The sequence below is a fragment of the Enoplosus armatus genome, chromosome 9, assembly GCF_043641665.1.
Source record: "Enoplosus armatus isolate fEnoArm2 chromosome 9, fEnoArm2.hap1, whole genome shotgun sequence".
Taxonomy (NCBI): Eukaryota; Metazoa; Chordata; class Actinopteri; order Centrarchiformes; family Enoplosidae; genus Enoplosus; species Enoplosus armatus.
This window is the reverse complement of record NC_092188.1, coordinates 5,431,183-5,448,636: the sequence shown is the minus strand read 5'-3', so window position 1 is coordinate 5,448,636 and position 17,454 is coordinate 5,431,183. Positions and strand designations below refer to the sequence as shown.

At 39.9% G+C, this 17,454-nt stretch overlaps 1 protein-coding gene across 2 annotated transcripts; it reads right to left on the bottom strand.

Moving 5' to 3' along the window:
- Positions 1–6,873: 6,873 nt before the first annotated feature.
- rab11al (RAB11a, member RAS oncogene family, like) lies at positions 6,874–17,100 on the bottom strand. 2 transcript variants are annotated; one of them, XM_070912318.1, is made up of 6 exons: positions 17,071–17,100; positions 16,778–16,972; positions 13,476–13,671; positions 12,569–12,762; positions 10,316–10,396; positions 6,874–8,741 (listed from the first exon to the last, which is right to left on the bottom strand). In XM_070912318.1, the coding sequence occupies exons 2-6, from the start codon at positions 16,815–16,817 to the stop codon at positions 8,602–8,604; spliced, it is 651 nt and encodes a 216-aa protein (XP_070768419.1). In that variant the 5' UTR covers positions 16,818–16,972; positions 17,071–17,100; the 3' UTR covers positions 6,874–8,601. The 2 variants fall into 2 exon arrangements, with proteins under 2 accessions (XP_070768419.1, XP_070768418.1); XM_070912317.1 differs by lacking the exon at positions 17,071–17,100 and having other exon boundaries at positions 16,778–17,060.
- Between the last annotated feature and the right edge of the window lie 354 nt (positions 17,101–17,454).

Sequence of the window (17,454 nt, the reverse complement as noted above, 5' to 3'; positions counted from 1 at the left end):
AAAACTGTAAAATGTTTCCTGAATCAGCAGCAGACTCAGACTAAAATAGTTGATACTGTAAAATACAGAGTCCCAAATCAGTAATCCTTACTCCACGTCCCCAATACTAACAGCATTATGTGTGAGCTCTGAGGGGCCAGCTGTCTCCCCTGTAATTAGCAAAGCTGTACAGGAGCAGGTGTTTCATGGCACACTGTGGCTGTGACCCCAAGTTGGAGGTCTCGCCTAGCCCCCTTTCTTTCTCTCTTTTCTTTGGCTTTTATGTCTCCCCCTGCTTACAGTTCGATCGCTTGCTTGCGAAGGCCTCTCTGAGTGGGGCGTATTGTCTGGGCCCGGTGGCGGCGTGGGCTGCAGAGTGCTCGGACACGGCCTGGATCTACTCATTGATAATTAGGCAAATGGGTTGGTCCAGGTGCGGACCGTGTGGGGACTCTGGAGCTGTATGAGGGGTAAGACAGGGTCCCGCAGCGAACCCCTTACTGCCCCACCCCTCTGTTACAAGCACAGAGGGGGCTGGATGGTCTGGATGCAGCTGGGCGAATAGGACCCCCTCCTTCCACTCCCTCTTGCCCCTTCCTCCCCCCTTTCCTCTCCTTTTCTGCCGCTCTGAGCTATCCCTACTGGGGAGAGGGGGCCTCTTTTGTCCCAAAACACACACACACACTCACAAAATTTGAAAGACACTAGCTGAATTTGGCAGCGCCTATGAAATGAGGGGAGGCTTAGGAGCAAAATAAATTATCTACAGTTATCAGGAGATACACCGGTCACCTGTTTTCAACATTAATGTCGCACAATTTGCCGTACGTCCTTCACAAATGATGGAAAATGTACACGTTTACCTACAAAAGAAAGATTGCGTGATCTCATCACACGGGGTGCAGGTTTAACTCCCCCATCCACTCCCCAACTGCACCGCCCTGAAATTTGGATGGGGTCCTGTTTTTGTGACAGCGCCAGTGCAGATCGTGTCAGCTCGCTACTGTATGGGACATCCTGCAGCTGCCCCTTCACTATGGACACCCGGGCTTCAGCCAATGGCAGCCCCCTCCCCTTGCTTTGAGCTTCCAGAATGAAATCAGACAATTGTAATTGACAGGAAAGCAGAGGAAACGCCCCATTTAACCAGCACTCATGCTGAATCAAATTACACACCCTCTGCGTCTGCCTTAGCCCCAGCCTGGGGATTTCAGAGGGCTAGAGGAGAGCGGATGGGGGTAGGGATTAAAGCTGTTGAATGATAGGAGGGGGGGGGGGTTCATTTTGGCTAGAGAAAGAGAGAAGTATGCTCCAAAAAACCGAAACCTTGCAGATCTGGCAATTTTATTGATCATTCAAGACTTGCGGCAAGTTTTGAGTTGTTGTCACATGTGAGCCAGTAGTGATAACAGGAAACTCTCTTGTGTTGCATCGGAGAACAATTCAACTCGGCTTCTGTCTCAAAAAAAAGAATTAACATTTGCAAATTGTGTCTTCTAGGACACAAAGGCCCCTCCTTCTTTTAACAAAAAAAAAACATATAAAGCAGACCACTCGCATTACGTGTGAACTGCAGGGAAAGAACTGTACTTGCAAAAAGTACCCTGAAATCTATCAGATGTAGAAATAAAGAATAGTTATGATTTTATGGATGGAGAAATTGCACAGTGGTTTGGCTTAAGCTTTCAACGTCAAATTCAAGGCAGTACGACACTGTTCTTTGAACTCAGTATTTTTGTTATTTTGTTTTCTGCCTTAATATTTTTATTAAAATATCGCCATTGCTTTGGCATACAAGGTAGCAACTTTGGCCTTTGATAGTACCGCCCCCCAAAACAACTTTTAAAGTACTTATTTTTGGAGAAAAGAATGTGAATCAAACTGCTTGGGTGGGGATTTGAGGGATTCAGGAAATTAGGCTCTTAAAACATTTTACTTAAAATATAAAGTAGAGCACCTTATTACCGAACATGCGCATTTGATTAATACCAAACCGACCACTGATGGTGAAATACATTTCATAGAATTTGAAAGACATGCACATAAGGATTCCCTATCATTTTTTTGTATTATGGTGGTTCTTGTTCTTCTTAATACTACAGTAGTACTAGTGGTAATTTGGGAGACCTCTCATCCATTTAGTCAATGCTGATGACTTGGTTAAGTTTTGCACTGGTTTGATGAAGAGAGGGCTTATTGGAGATTCTCCCTGTTTAGACGCTGTATAAGTTATAAGTATTGTACTTTATGGGAAAGCACTCTGAGCATCTATGTAAATACAGTATGTGTATCAGTTATGAACCTCCAGACAAAGGCCCGCTTAAAGTGAGGTTTTGATTATTTTTACAAGCTGAAGGTGTCATTGTCAATGTTTTAGCATATGGAATTCAAAATGTTCCTGAGTTTTAGGGAGAGTAAATCTTTTATATATGTGCCCCATCATCCTTTTGACTATAATAGTATATTAGATAGATCCATACATTTTAAGAAATATTATTTAAACTGATTAACGTAGTATTTCATCCAAATATATAGATAAGAAATTAACCAGACACTACTATAAACTGTAATAATGAATATCCTTTATGAAGCCGCTGATGTATAAATCCAACTTCAAATAAAAACTCGAGTGAATAGTACGTGTAATAACCTAACCCCTAATGAATAAATCAGTTTCTATGTATATTAGGATGAAAAGCAATAATAGGACTATACTGGGACAATAAACAGAGGAGCCTGCTTAGTCAGTTTTTTAAATAATATTCTATTCAGAAATTGACCTTGATTATTAGGATAACACCGTTGCATTTCTGTCTCGTATCTGCTTAAAATTCATTATGGATTCACGCCAGTGTAGAAACAGAGATATAATTAATTAGTAACAGTTTCAGGATAAGTAATTGTTCTTGTTGTGTTCATCAGGGTCTTAGTCATTTGATTGCTTAATTTTTTTTCATGTTGAATATCAATCAGATCACAGGGTGGGTCAAGACAAACTTAAGGATTCCTTCTCCTGAGTAGCACTGAAGTGATGAAACTGCAATTTCAGCAACTTGGAGGAAATGTCATCGCGCTGTAAAAGTGATCCCTCAAGTGTAAACAAACAACAAGACCAGAGCATAAGCTCCGAGCTCCGTCCTGTTTGTTAAAAAGCAGAAGCTGGTGACTTTACTTATGACAGACTGATGTCTTGAAGGCTTTGGTCAAAAAACTGTACACACAGCAGTGAGAAGTAGAGGGCAGGACAATATGACATCATGTACTGTACTAGTCATGTTGTCCATGTGAAGACCTCATTATTCTTTGTCAAGTTACATACAGGGGCAGACATGTTACTTATAGCATATCTTAAGATGATTTCTGTTTACATAGTAGTAATAAGTTTCTGATTTCATGGCTCTCTTTGATACTTGTTTTGCACCTACTTTTTCATCTGTATTGTTTTTGAAAGAAAAGGGTCATACATAGCCAAAGAACAAAATACAAGGAGAGGACATGAGCTAACTTATCACTTGAGTTAACTTATTTTAGCATCAAAATCAGCTTGGTTTAGAGTTTATTGAATCAGGATTATTAAGAGATAATCTCATAGCTAGAATTATTGTTTACCCAAAAGTCTTGGAGGCCACTCAATCGATAACTGTGAAATGAAGGCATATCATGTTTCAGTGTTGTAAGATTAGTTTAATACTACAGAGGCGCCGGTAACAGACTTACTTCTCCCCAAAGAGATCAGCTTAAAGCACATCCTGGCACTTACACAGTCCTTTTGAGTAGTTTTCTATTGTCCTGGTTAGGTTGTTTGGAGAAAAACAGTCCAGGGAATGTCTTAATCTTTCTGGAAAACTTGACTGAACTTGAGAAGTTGAGATAAAAAGGGGCTGCCCGAGTAATTAAAAAAAGAAAAATAGACCGAGAAGGAATCGTGTTGACAATGACATGCCAGTGAAAATTCAGGCTGAATTCCTAATTTTTAAGACCCTCAGAGTAAACCGCAAGGGATTATGTTTAGATGTAAACAAGGTGACAGTGTAACAGTGAACAAAAACGACACTGGTTTTGGTTAATATCGTTTAGAGAGCCATTAACTGTATCCTTAAGTTTAACTGCATGTTAGTAAAATATAGTACAGTAGGTAAGATTTATCAGAAAAAAAGTTAAGATCACATAAAGAATTCATCAGCCTGATACCTAAAGTGTATAAAAAGCTTTAAGACCTTAAAGTGAACATCGGTTTAAAATCATATATTTACCGTGTAGTTTAACTAATTGATACATAAAGTTTAATTATGATTCTTAAGAATATGCTAAGGTGTAAGTTTCATTTGTCCAACTCACCCAGTATGAAATACTTTTTAATCCAGTGGTGCAACAAAGGGGTGGGGTGACTCTCACAGTGACATTTGATTCATTAAGTTCTTGTTAGTATTATTTACAATATTGTATTAAGCTTACTATTATAGTAATGGTAGAAACTGTTGATGTTTTTCTTCTCTTGATATGAAAAGGTCTTTATGCATTTATGTAGAATCCCTTTTAAGGAGTGATAGGAAATCCTTATTTTCAATGGATGCACTTAAGCAATTTTACCAACCTGTCTAAATCACACATTGAGCAAGTAATGCATTTGAATGTAAAAAAAAAAAAAAAAAAAAAAAGAGAAAAAAAGACCACTCAACTCAATGCACTCCTTATGCTTATTGTTTTGTCAATTTACAAGTGAGCTTTAAGTTTTTGTTTTGTTTTTTGGAAAGAATTCGCGACAGGTTTTCAACGTAGACTATATTTGAGTTCTTCCACATACATTTATAGAAAGTAACTTAAAATGAATAAAAAAAAAACATATTACAATTTCTCAAATCTATTTTGCTAACATGGGTTATTATTTCATAGAAAGCAGAGGAAAAAGTCAGTATCTGGATGTTATTTATGAAAAGTAAAAAAAATGAAGCAACATATTTATGAGTAACCTCAAGACATTTTGTTTTTTAATTAAAATTACAAGAAGTTAATATATTTCTAAACACAGGGAAGTCAGTTTCTACTAATAAGAAAAATGAGAAAAGAAGTTTAGAAGTTTTATTTATGAAAGTTATGGACGCTCGCCTTTTCCATGTACTTCATGGTGAATGAAGTAAATGGAACGAGAGTTCCCCATAGCTTAAATTTTAACTTCAGACATGCGCTACTTCAACATCAGTGCATTCACAATGGAATAATTACAGAAAATAATATAATATTTTTTAGAATTTGGAGATATTTTAGTCACAGAGCATCAATTTTGTGCCTCAATTATATATTTTTCCTGCATCAGCATTCTTTGTGCAGTGCTGCTTGCTGTAACCCCTTTCCCCCCCCTTCAACTAACCCATGTTACTGACTGAAACACATAACTCATTTCCTCTGTAATCTAAACTCGCTTTTACTTATCAAACGTATAAAACATGTTACGACTGCAATGCTTGGAATGAATGAGGCAGCTGTGGCCCTCCTGCCATTAGGGCCACACATAACTTGTACACACTTTCATTCATACATTTTCTACATCTACTACTCAGACAGTTTGTGATCACTAGTGACAGAGCAAAATCAGCTTAAAGGAAGCCTTTATGAGAGACTTTCCCTAATGTGTTCATTAGGTGAAGTGTGCAAATCGAACGGAGGCATCTGGGACAGGACAACAGCGCACTGTGTAGTAGATCTATGTAACTAGATGCACACATATACACACAAACAGATTCATTACCGTACTAGTTTGCATGTATGTTGTATGGTCACTTAGACAGGAGAAATGGTGCAGGTCCTGTGTTACCCTCTAACATCAGTACACTTGGACCGTTTCTCCTCTGTAGATTTTCATAGTTGGAGTCTCTTTGGAAACTGGGAAGTTGACATGAGTTTGGAGCCAGGCAAAGAGACCATTTCAGTCCCCACATCAAAGTCGGATTTTGTATTCTCAGTTACCTGTTAGTGATGAAAGACTGTTTGCACCTCATATGAATTAACTTGAAGTACTTAGTTTGTGTAAGAGTTGATACAGATAAAAACAAACTTGACAAAAAACACTACAATGGCACATTTTCTGCTGCATGTAAAGGATGGGGACTGAAGTGGCGCTCGCTGGTGAAACTCGCAACCTTTTCCAAAGAGGCCAATACAGTCTGACAGTTTGTCTTTGGTAGCGTTTCCAATTTTTCCAGCACAGTAGAGGTGTTTCATACCGGTCTAATAGTGGTCGTAGTGCATTAGTTTTTGGGCCAGCATCACCTGGCGTTAGTTTCTGGTTTCTCTGTGAACAGTGAAAGAGGGTTGCCAATGTGGCCCTCTGTGGCTGACCGTCAACTTTGATGGATGGAAAAAAAAAGAAGTCTTTGAACTCTGTTACAGTATGCCATGCCCTTACAAGGCATGTGATATTGCAGGTTTATTTGTTATAGCACATGTTTTTTTGTGAATTACATTTTTTGGAGACATTTTTATTATTATTATTGTATCTGCGCCATGTTAGTTCTGGTTCTTTGTTATTTTTCCAAGATTCAAGATGTATTGTAAATGTTTCTAATAAAACAAAAATGAAATGATCTCCAATTGAAACAAATTGTGTTTTTTTTATTTTTGAAGAGGGTGTCTTTATGGCTGAATTGATCCCTTGATGATGATGATGACTATTCATGTTTTAATCCCAGTGATCAGAGGGACAGCAAATATCTTGTGTAATTAAATAACAGTGGACATTCAGAATTAAATTATATAATACGTCCATGTCAATATTCTGCGATCACCTAAACTCATCATGACTCATTCAATTAACTCTGCCCTCTACCAGATTCACTAATGATGAAGCCAGCTACTTGCAGCCTTTGTTTAAAAACATCTTGAAAGAGACATAAGAGGCAGGCTATAACAAATGAGATTTATTTATACATATGCAGTCCAAATATACATATATTAGAATAAATGTTAAAAAGCCCTAACCTACACCACCCAGTTTAAGACCTGTGAAGTCAACATAAGTCAATGTTGATGTGGAAACGCATCAGCAGGATAAACACCATCTGTGTGCATAACCTTTGGATTTAATTAAGCCCCTCCTAACACTACCATACTTTCTCCTTTTCTTCATCTATTAAACTATTAGACACTAACAAACCCAATCTTGGCTCCTGAATACAACCCCCGCCCCCTCCACAGGAAATAAAGACAAGTGAGAGCGAGGGCAGACCTCAGGGAGATCCCAGAAGGCAGAGTCCTGTTCCAGTTACATACAGTGTAGAGAGAGACAGAAAGGAGTAGGTGAGCAGGCAGTGGAGGATTTCACTTACAGTAAAACAAGCCATCTCGGGTACATCAGAGACCACAGGAGCAGGGCAGGGCTGAGTGCCCTCACTACCTCATCCCCTGAAACATTATCCATCTATCCATCTATCCCAGCTAGCAGGCAGCAGCAGCACAGGGTTGTCCATGCATTTACACCAATTCCCTAATCTCTCCCACTACATAAGGTTCAGGGCAGGGGTGAAACAGTCATCAGCAGAGCCAATACTGCTATCACACCAACATGTGAGGCAGTTAACCCATTCACTAGTGATGCAGCTATTTAGAGTTAACGCTGCGCAAAGCTTGCAAGAGCATGACTCATCTGTAGAGTACCAAGTGCGCACAGAGCCGGAAAGCCTTCCAAACAAAGATCAAAAGCAATCAAAAAGAAATTACATGTCACTGTTAGGGAGGGATGTTATTGCTCTGAGTGGTCTGGTGGAACACAACTTCAACCAACCAACTTCAACCAAAATTCCAGCATGTGCATTTAGGAAAAATGACATAAGCCCTTGCTCCTCCATTAGTGAGGGGTACTTGCCCGTACACACTTCTTCACATAAAGATTGTGGCATTCAAAAAGCAAGTGAGCTCCATTTGCTGTGAAGCGATCAGTGTGGAAAATCTAACAACAACTAGTGTTAAATTGCAAACCCTTTGGCCAAACAAGACCTTAATCTAGTGTTCAATAAATATTGTAAGGGACATTACTCTCTAAATATTATACATTTAGGGAAAATGGGAATGACATTGGTGACAGAGGGGTAGCAGTTCAGTCTTTTGAATGTAGATTTTTATTGTCCAATACCCTGGCAGTGGGAAACTGAGGGAAAGCATTTACTAGCTTGTAAAACAGAGCTTTCAAAAGGGGAGACAGTTTGCAAAGACAGAAATCGTGATGAGATACAAAAGGGACCTTATAATGTGTTAAAATTTTCATTAGATTGTGAATCTCTTCTGATCATGTACCTCTGTCAAAGCTTAATGCACTGGGTAAGGTGCATCTCACCTGTTTTCTTTCCATCAATACTAATCCTTCCTCACCACACATACCCCCCCCCCGTCTGTTTATCTAAACTTCTTTACTATCCATCCTTCACTGGCCCCTTCTTTATATTATATATATTATATTTATAAGTTGTTTTTTTTACCAGACAATCGACAAATCAATACAAGTGTCCGTGTGTGAAATAGTTACCTCTACCTGTCTCTCCATTTTCCCTTTCCATCTGTCTGTCCCTGTTTGTCTATCTGGCTGTTTCTCCAATTGCCTGGAGGTGAAGGAGGAGGTCAGTGGGTAAGGTCTCAGTTGGTCTGGCAGCAGACACCCTTATTGGCTGAGTTTTGAGTGGGCTCAACCGTGATGGGCACTACGTTGGAGGCTGGTGAGAAGTCTGAGTCGCTTCGCCCTGACATCTGCCTCTGTGACACAATGTTGTAGATGGCTGTGATGGAGAGAAGGGTGAAAGGAAATTAGTTATGTGTAGATGCCTATAAATCCAGCCAACAGTGGGACATATTGTGATAAGGACAAACAGCATGGCAAAACTGAACAACAACTGTTCTATCCAGACTCCTGGCAGCAGTGAAGGATTCTTTCCATCCTAAACTGGCATCGTTATGTCATGTGGCAGTACCAAGTCTCATTTTAGGCATTCCCCAACACTACAATATGCAATACATTTTATGAGAATGTAGCTAAATAAATATTATACATCGTGCTGGTCAGCAGAATATACACTAAAGATACATATTTAGCAGACCCGAGCTCTTCAAACACCCAGGTGAACTTCTGTTTATCGGTCATCAACATTTGCTTCATCAATACTTCAATATATTTCTGAATGCCATTTACTTAAACTTGGCTTGGATGCCATTGGGGTCGTCAGTTGGTCAACTTGAGAGAGGAGAGCAGGACTAGTGCTCTGACTTACTGTTGCATACTGCCGCTTTAACTCTAAACTACAGCCAGATGTGGAACAAAACAGTCCTGAAATAAAAATGCCTATGAAGCAAGAAGGTTTAAAGGAAAAAACGATGGTGACGTGACACGTCAGGTGGTGTAACTATGACTCATTACTACAGACCCTACACAGCACCAGCTGCCGTGTCTATATAGACAATAATCCACCAGGATGACCCTCTCTGACCTACAATCTGTCTGCTGCTGATATCTACACATGTGGCGTCTTCTCTGCTCCACTGGGTCTAACGCTCAGTTCTTACCGGTCTGCTAATGCACTGTTAACTTCCTCTCTTCTCCTCCCTTAATGAGCTAATTAGCAACGTTAGCTAAATGGGGCTTGCTGGTTTGAAGTTTTTATGAATAAAGCTGTGGTGTGGGCAGAATGGCTCAAACGGCTCAAGCAGAGGCGTCTGGGAATTGAACATGGGGAATAAAAACAGCAAGTGGCACATACTTGCAGACCGATAGCCCCTGGAGCAATTGAAGTGGAAGCACCACTCACTGTTGGATTGTCCCTTTAGGCACTCCAGGGGTTGACTCAGTCACAACAATTGCTTTTTTTCTTTTTTTCTTACCAAATCTCCAACATCAAATGAACTTGTTAGTGTAGCTAAATGCATCCTGGGGAAACTGCTCATAGACATTTACTTGAGAACGCACAACTGTGAACCAGTATCAGAATTCATTCTTGAACAGATGCATCTGGTGGATTAGTGACCATAAACAAAGACCAATCTTTAGTGGTCTGCTGGTGACTGGCCATCTTCATAGCAGCTCTCACCAGGACTGATTGTCTGAGTGGTCTTTCAGTGTGCCAATTACCCATGCTATTGACCTTAAAAAAAGATTCAGGTGGTATTCTTGCCACAGACTGCACATCAGTGATGGGCATGGGGGACTGATAAGATGGATTTTGCTGCCATCTAGTGGCAGAGGATAGGTGTTATATAAACAAAGTCATGATCAAAGTCCAGATGGAAATGTAACACTTTCAGACATTCTTTCTAGAAACACTGAAAAATGGCAAGAAATAAACACAAATAGGAAACTCACCTGTGAGAATAGTCTGGAAAGCCAGCTCCACATTAGACGAGTCTAACGCTGATGTCTCCAGGAAAGACAAGCCATGCTTCTCTGTAATACACACATGCACATAATGCCAAAATATGTTAGGCTGCTTTTTTTTTTGTTCAACTTTCATAACTACATTGAGCTGAGGTGTATTGTGCTGTTGTACTGTGCTGACATTAACACTGCACTGATTATGGGATTGATTTCTTCTGCATAACACACTCACTCCAGGGTTCTCCCCAGAAATGTAGTCTTTTCAACGGCTTCCTGTTTGATTGCTCACTGTGAACTGCTTTGTAATTATAGTACATTTAATGGGTTGTGCGACAGCTGACTGGTCTACTCTGTAATGCAGAATTACAATCTGATGAATGGCAATGTTACTCACACAGACAGAGTAAAGAATATCATAAAAAAAAAAACTTTGAAAGCAAAGAACATGGTCTGCTGGGATATACACGTTGCATTCAGAAAGGTTAACAACTGTGTTACAAATATAGACGAATAATACATCACAAATTAACTGTTTACCCTATAGTAGTATAATAGTCTCTATAATACTCCTTTTTCACAGCCGACATTTTAACTTGTCATAGAAGGAAAAGTTCAGGTGTTACTATTAACGCTGACTCACCACCGACCAACAACAAAAAAAACAACCAAAATGTATGTCATTGAAATGACTTTAATGAATGAAAATCAATGAATTTAATAAAGATATAACCAGCAAATATTTAGTGCTTTTACTTGCTTGCAATTGACAGAATATTAATCTGTCGCTATTTTGATAATTGATCAAGATAGTTTAAGTCAGTATTCAGGCAAAAATGCAGACCGGTTCATGATTCCAGCTTCTTAAAAATGTAAGAATTTGCTGCTTTTCCTTATCTTAACATTATAGTAAATAAGTAGGTTTTGGTTTTAAACCATTAGTCAAACAAAACAAGACATCTGATAACATCACCTGGAGCTGAAAAGTGTTTCTGATGCTTTATAGACCAAGTGATTAAGTGAGAAAATAATCGCTAGCTAACTGATAATGACAATAATTCTTAATTGCAGCCCTAAATGATAATATCCATTATGAAAACTGAAATCAATAGATCAATCAAATAAATCAATGTCAGTTGATTTACTGATTAATCAACTACTTGTTTCAGCACTAATCACTGTCATTTTCTCAATTTGTTCTTTCTTTGTAATCCGTACGTTCCAATTCCAAAACTAAAATTTAGTATAAAATCATTTCTGTCATAGCTGAGGGGGTAACTGTCACACAGTGAGACACATACGTGAGACATCAGCTTGGTCCACTGTCACTGTTCTTTGAGGAGAACTCTTCAACCCTGGCATTATATTACATTTTGCATGGACGTGTACACCACATGGTCTCCATGGAAATTAGGTATTATAAATTAGGTCAGTGGTATAGAAAAACAAATCAGTGTAAACAGAAAGCACCGACAGGTAAAAATGTTTATTTAGTAATAAAAATGAATTTCTTTATTCTAATATGGCTCAACAGGGCTCATGTATTTACTTTCTTACAGGCAGTCCTATCAAGTGTCATTTACCAGTCAAAGCAGGTATTACACTGAATCAGACACAAGCTAATAAACTCAAGGTCAAGAGTAAACACGTGGTCCAACCACACCAAAATACTGTCAAAAAGGTTAACAAAATTATTCTTAGGTGAACTGCGGGGCTGGCTGTAAAAAACAAACTTGTTCTGAAACAAAGTCTTGAAATTCTCAGAGGGCAGAGATAAATGGAACTTTAATTAATTTAAATCAAGTCCTTTTGACCTAGTGCTGAGCTTTATTACAAGTACTCAAACACATTCAAGCCAAGGACATGTGCCGTGTGGTGGGCACATTTATGTAAAATGCCTTACAGTATCACAGTGCAAACATTTCTGACATGGGTGTTCCCATGAGTGCACAAGACTGCTTTAAAAAAACAATACAAACTAAACTGCAAGGAAACTTATGGCACCAGTATAAGCATTAATCAAATTCACTGACTGCAACACACATGATATGTTATAAAGTACTTCAAGACCTAATTAAAGCAGCTAGGGGGTCAGTCCATCCATTCTCATTATCACAGCTTTAACTTGGCGATACAATCTAATGAGGCAGAATCCTAGAACCTCACAGGCCAATACAGGTTAGATACTATATGTGCTCATACAACACACACATACACACACGCGCGGCATGACAGTGACAATACCTGCAAAGGCCTTGGCCTCATCTGTGGGCACTGCTCTTAGGTGGCGCAGATCACTTTTGTTGCCCACTAGCATGATGACTATATTGCTGTCAGCGTGGTCCTGCAGCTCCTTCAGCCAGCGCTCAGCGTTTTCATACGTCAGGTGCTTGGCAATGTCATAAACCAAGAGAGCTCCAACTGCTCCACGGTAGTACCTTGACAACATGAGAGGAGATAACATAATATAAATTGGAGTAGATGACTTTTCTTGTCACAGCCTGTTGATTTCAGGATTCTTTGTGGGTGTGTCAGATGGGCTCGGCCAGCTTTAAAGCTCAAGGATGTCTGATCAACAACCACGGTAGAAACTGCGAAACACAAGAAATAAAACAGTAAAGCCAAAACATATTCAGACAAAAAGAGAGATAAATGTGGATGGGAACTTGACTGAGAGATGAGGAGGAAGCTGTGATAAACAAAACACTTCCTGCCCCAAGGCAAAAAGGTGCATTTTGTAGCCTTAATCACATCCGGATATCTCTTTCTAACTATTTTAGGAACGATAAGGCAGTAATTGATTGATTCTAAATGTATGGATAGAGAATGGAAGTTGGAAGTTAATAACCCTTAAACTACAACCCCAGCCATTCCTCCTGTAATGCAACCAAACTCCACGATTGTGAATAACAGTTTTGACAAAAGAAAAAAAAAAAGAGGAAGCAAAAGAGGCACTTTGTAGTTCATTTGCTTAGAATGCCTCTATGTCTATATAAAGAGCATGCTTGTTTTAACCAGTGCATGTGGACCTCTGCTGGTCTGCGTGTATGCTGGACTTAATTAAAAAGACCTGCTATTTTCTTTCAAGTGAGCATGTACTTGTGTGAAGTGGGCATCTCTATCAAAGGCTTCAATGATGTACTGTACTCACGCAGAAGTGATAGCTCGGTATCGCTCCTGTCCAGCTGTGTCCCAGATCTGAGCCTTGACAGTCTTGCCTTCTACCTGTATGCTGCGAGTGGCAAACTCCACCCCGATGGTGCTCTTGCTCTCCAGGTTGAACTCATTCCGGGTGAAGCGGGACAGCAGGTTACTCTTCCCTACACCTGAATCTCCGATCAGCACCACTGCAAGAAAAGACAAAGAAAGAGGATCGTAACGTAAACTCTACCTGCAAACAAAATGTTTGACTGATCGGTACAACACAATCTCATTTTCAAGACTGAAAAATACATTTGGAAAATAGATTACACAAAAATGTGTTTGTGTTTGAGCACCACAGCATACTTTATGGCTGCAGCTGTAAAGGCAAATTCATGGTAGACCTTTGGTGACACAGTTCATTAAACAAAGAGAAGTTACACTCAACAAGATGGGTTGCCTTTTTTTAATTAATTTTTGATTCTCATTTCTATTAGATAGCCTGCCTCACCAATGATGCACATGTGTGGCTCACAGCCGAGGTAGCACAGAAACTCAGGGGACTCCCACTGAGTATACAAAATATTAGAACCACCTGCTCTTTTCAGGAAATGTACGTAGACAGAGCCCATTAATCCAGGTTAAATCAGTGATTGGCTGCAGATTTCACCTGTCAAATATACTTCATGACAGGGATTGACTGACGAGAAGTTAAATATGTTTTATTTTTAATCCTTGAGAGAACGGAGACGTAGATTACACCACACGTATAATCAAATCAATCTGTCGAAGCAACTTGTCCTGTTGTTTTAAGGGCTGATGTTTGTGCAAATGCAAAGCACAAAATGCAGTGGGATTTAAGTTATATCTAAACCTTCCTCCAAATTGCTTTAGTCAATTTTACACTTCCCTAACAAAGCATGAAAATCCATCAAATCTGCTAACATCCCTAATGAGGACGACACTTGTAAAAAGGTTTTATTTTCAGTAGAGCTTTCATTAACAGGGGGCGAGAGAAGTAAATGACTACATTTACAATTTAGAGTGAGCTAGTCCTTTAAGGCTTAGTGTGTGAATAGAGGCTTTAATGCAATGTCTCCTGTACTGGATCTAAAATGCACTTAAACAGGTTTTATTAGGGTGAGTGTTTGTCAGAAAACTACTTCCACAATTGTCAGGTGAGTCGGTCTGTGAAAAGGAACCTACCACACCATCACACCACCCTGCTATTAGGAAATAGGAACATAGGAATGTTGAAACTGCATTAACAAACCGTCCACTGTGTCTACACTTGCATTTAAGCAATGCTGCTCATTCTTAAGGGAAACTGTATATTAAAGGTTTGTCTGTGCAACTATGGTGTAACAGACACGAGTAGAAACCTGTCCACATTCGGGTCTGGCTTATTTATACTTTGAAATAATCCAAATATGGTAAAATTATGGGAGACTACACATCTCAAAAGTGTGGCTCTCCTACACGCCAAAAAGGTAACACTGTCATTCTCCATTTCGTCTGACACAAAAGATCTTGGGCGGAGGACAAAAACCATTATGCAACCATTTCCAGGTCCTCTGCCATCAGACAGGTATTATCATTACACACCCATTCACCAGCCTATTGTTGGGTTTGCATTCTTCAGCTAAAAAGATTTTACACCTCTCTTTTATTATACAACCCTGCACCCAGTGATTATTGTGATAATCCGAGCCCAGTTCAGTGAGATTAATTCATATACTGATATCCCTATAAATGGAACAAAAGCTCACCATCATATTTCCAATTTCATAATTTCTACTGTGAAACTAAAGCAGTCTATAATGCTGGCTAAGGCTGACAATCTAAAAGAGATACCTTCTATTAAAGTAGGATGATTATTTTCTTATCAGTGCTGATATGCATCAAAATGCATCAATTAGATTCAAAACATTAAAACTATATATATCCACAGAAAGATGCAGATGGATTTAGCATAATTCACTCAGTTGGGTAGTGAAATGTGCTTTAAACCCAAATAAATGCCGGGGGGAAAAAAGACCAGAAGTGAAGCAGTTAGTATGAGAAAGGTTTCTAAAAGAAAATACACTTCCCTGAAATGAGACAGAGGTATGGCTTCAGCAGGACAGCAGGGTGACTTCCTGCACTGATGCCTCCATCAGTAGGGAAAGGTTTATGTGACTCACCAAGAGCTCACCCAACTTGACTCATGCTATCCAACAGCAAGGGACAAAAGAGGGCCGTAACAATAACGTTAGCTCTTTCCTGGTTTAACCGAAAGACTGCATGGCAGCTGATACCTTATCAGTGTCCCTGCACGGCTGGACATGATTCAGATAACTTTGCTATTTGGGCACCAGAAATCATGTCATTTAATCGGAGAGTGAGTGAGCAAATCTCATCTTCTCTATGCTCAGAGACAGAGCTTCACAGCGGCCACACACACACACACACACACACACACACACACACACACACACACATCATGCAGGTATTTCCAGTTTGACAACACATGCTTGTTTAGTGTTCTATATTTGAACAGACCATGGACACATTTCTCCTTGCTTATGACAAGGTACAACTATGAACCACCAGTTTGTACCAGTTGGCCATATGGGAACAATCACCACCCCCCACCCACCCCACCTTACAGTATCATTTACACTACATGTCACATTGTGTCACAGTGCTTCTGTATATTACGGAGACCAGGCAAGCTTGTTGATATCTATAAATTAAGCTTTAAAATGTTTGTTGGACCGTATTGACAACTGTTAATTATCAGAGTTAAGGTGGAGTAATAATTGGAGCTGTTTTTGACAAAATAAGAGATGCTTTTTCCCAAGTGCCAAGACCTGTATGTACATTTAAACTGCTAACACGAGTGATTTCCGTCCTCTGGTACAAAACTAATGGCCCAAACTGTATTTCTTCTCTAAGCATGTGTGGATGGTGGCTGTTTTGATTTGTCGCCCTGACACAGTTTATAACCCCCAACACCGCATCCTAACATGATTGCATCATCGGCCTGCAAGATGATGATGCGGTACATAAAAGTCTTTATTAGCTGCCTGTCAATATTGCAATCATGTGGCTGGGCGGCTAAACACAATGTCGTAACTTATGTCTCAACTAACAACAGTCAAAGTTACAGCTCACAGCAGGTGTCTTTTGTCTCTGGGTCTGATAAATGTCGTCTTACACCTTGTTGTTAGGCAGGCGGGTCAACACCTCGGCATCAAATGACACTTGCTCACAGGTGAATGCCTGGTGGCGAGAATTAGCGAACTAGCTAAAATATAAACAGCGACTCACCTTTAAAAAGATAGTCATATTCGTCTTCTCTGTTAGTCATTGCTTCTCCTCTTCGGTGACTCTACGTATTTACTCGAAGTCGAACAAACTTCTGGTGTATTCAGCTTACTTCGAGACCGACAGACCACCGTTCACGACTTTAGCCTCACACGAAAGACGGTCAATTATCACTCAGACGACAACAACGCTGAATCACTGTCAAAGCAGAAGAATATGACAATGCTGCTGTTATCAAGCATAAAAACATCCGACAGCAACTAGTATCTGAAAAAGTTTCGCCTCGTCTTCCTCACCCTCTGTCACTTGCCATTACCAAGGCTGCGACGTAACGTCAGTTTCTTTGTCCCGCCCCTTGTTCGCTCCTAATGGTCAATAGCTGATCGACACCTGTCACGAGCGTTGACGTGATTGGTCCGCCGCGCTGTCGTTCATGATTTGACCGCTGTTCGTTAACTTTGATGACGTCTGCGGCCCCAAGCCTCAACAGGTAATATCAAGCTTCAGGGTAGTTAGCAGCAGCAACAGCAGCAGCAGAGCCCAGCTGGCAAACAGTGGTATCACAAATATCTCACTGCAAGACGTGTCACTGCAGCCTAACTGTACAGACACAGTGATGTAACACAGTATGGAGCTCCCCAGGAAGACAAAAGAAGCCATACTGAAAATTTAAAGCCTGT

Excerpts from the sequence above, each read along its gene's own strand:
- rab11al (XM_070912318.1), bottom strand. The coding sequence starts at position 16,817 with ATGACTAACAGAGAAGACGAATATGACTATCTTTTTAAAG. Across the intron at positions 13,672-16,777 it reads ATATGACTATCTTTTTAAAG|TGGTGCTGATCGGAGATTCA; the intron begins GTGAGTCGCTGT and ends CTTTTCTTGCAG. Across the intron at positions 8,742-10,315 it reads TTTCCAGACTATTCTCACAG|CCATCTACAACATTGTGTCA; the intron begins GTGAGTTTCCTA and ends TCTCCATCACAG.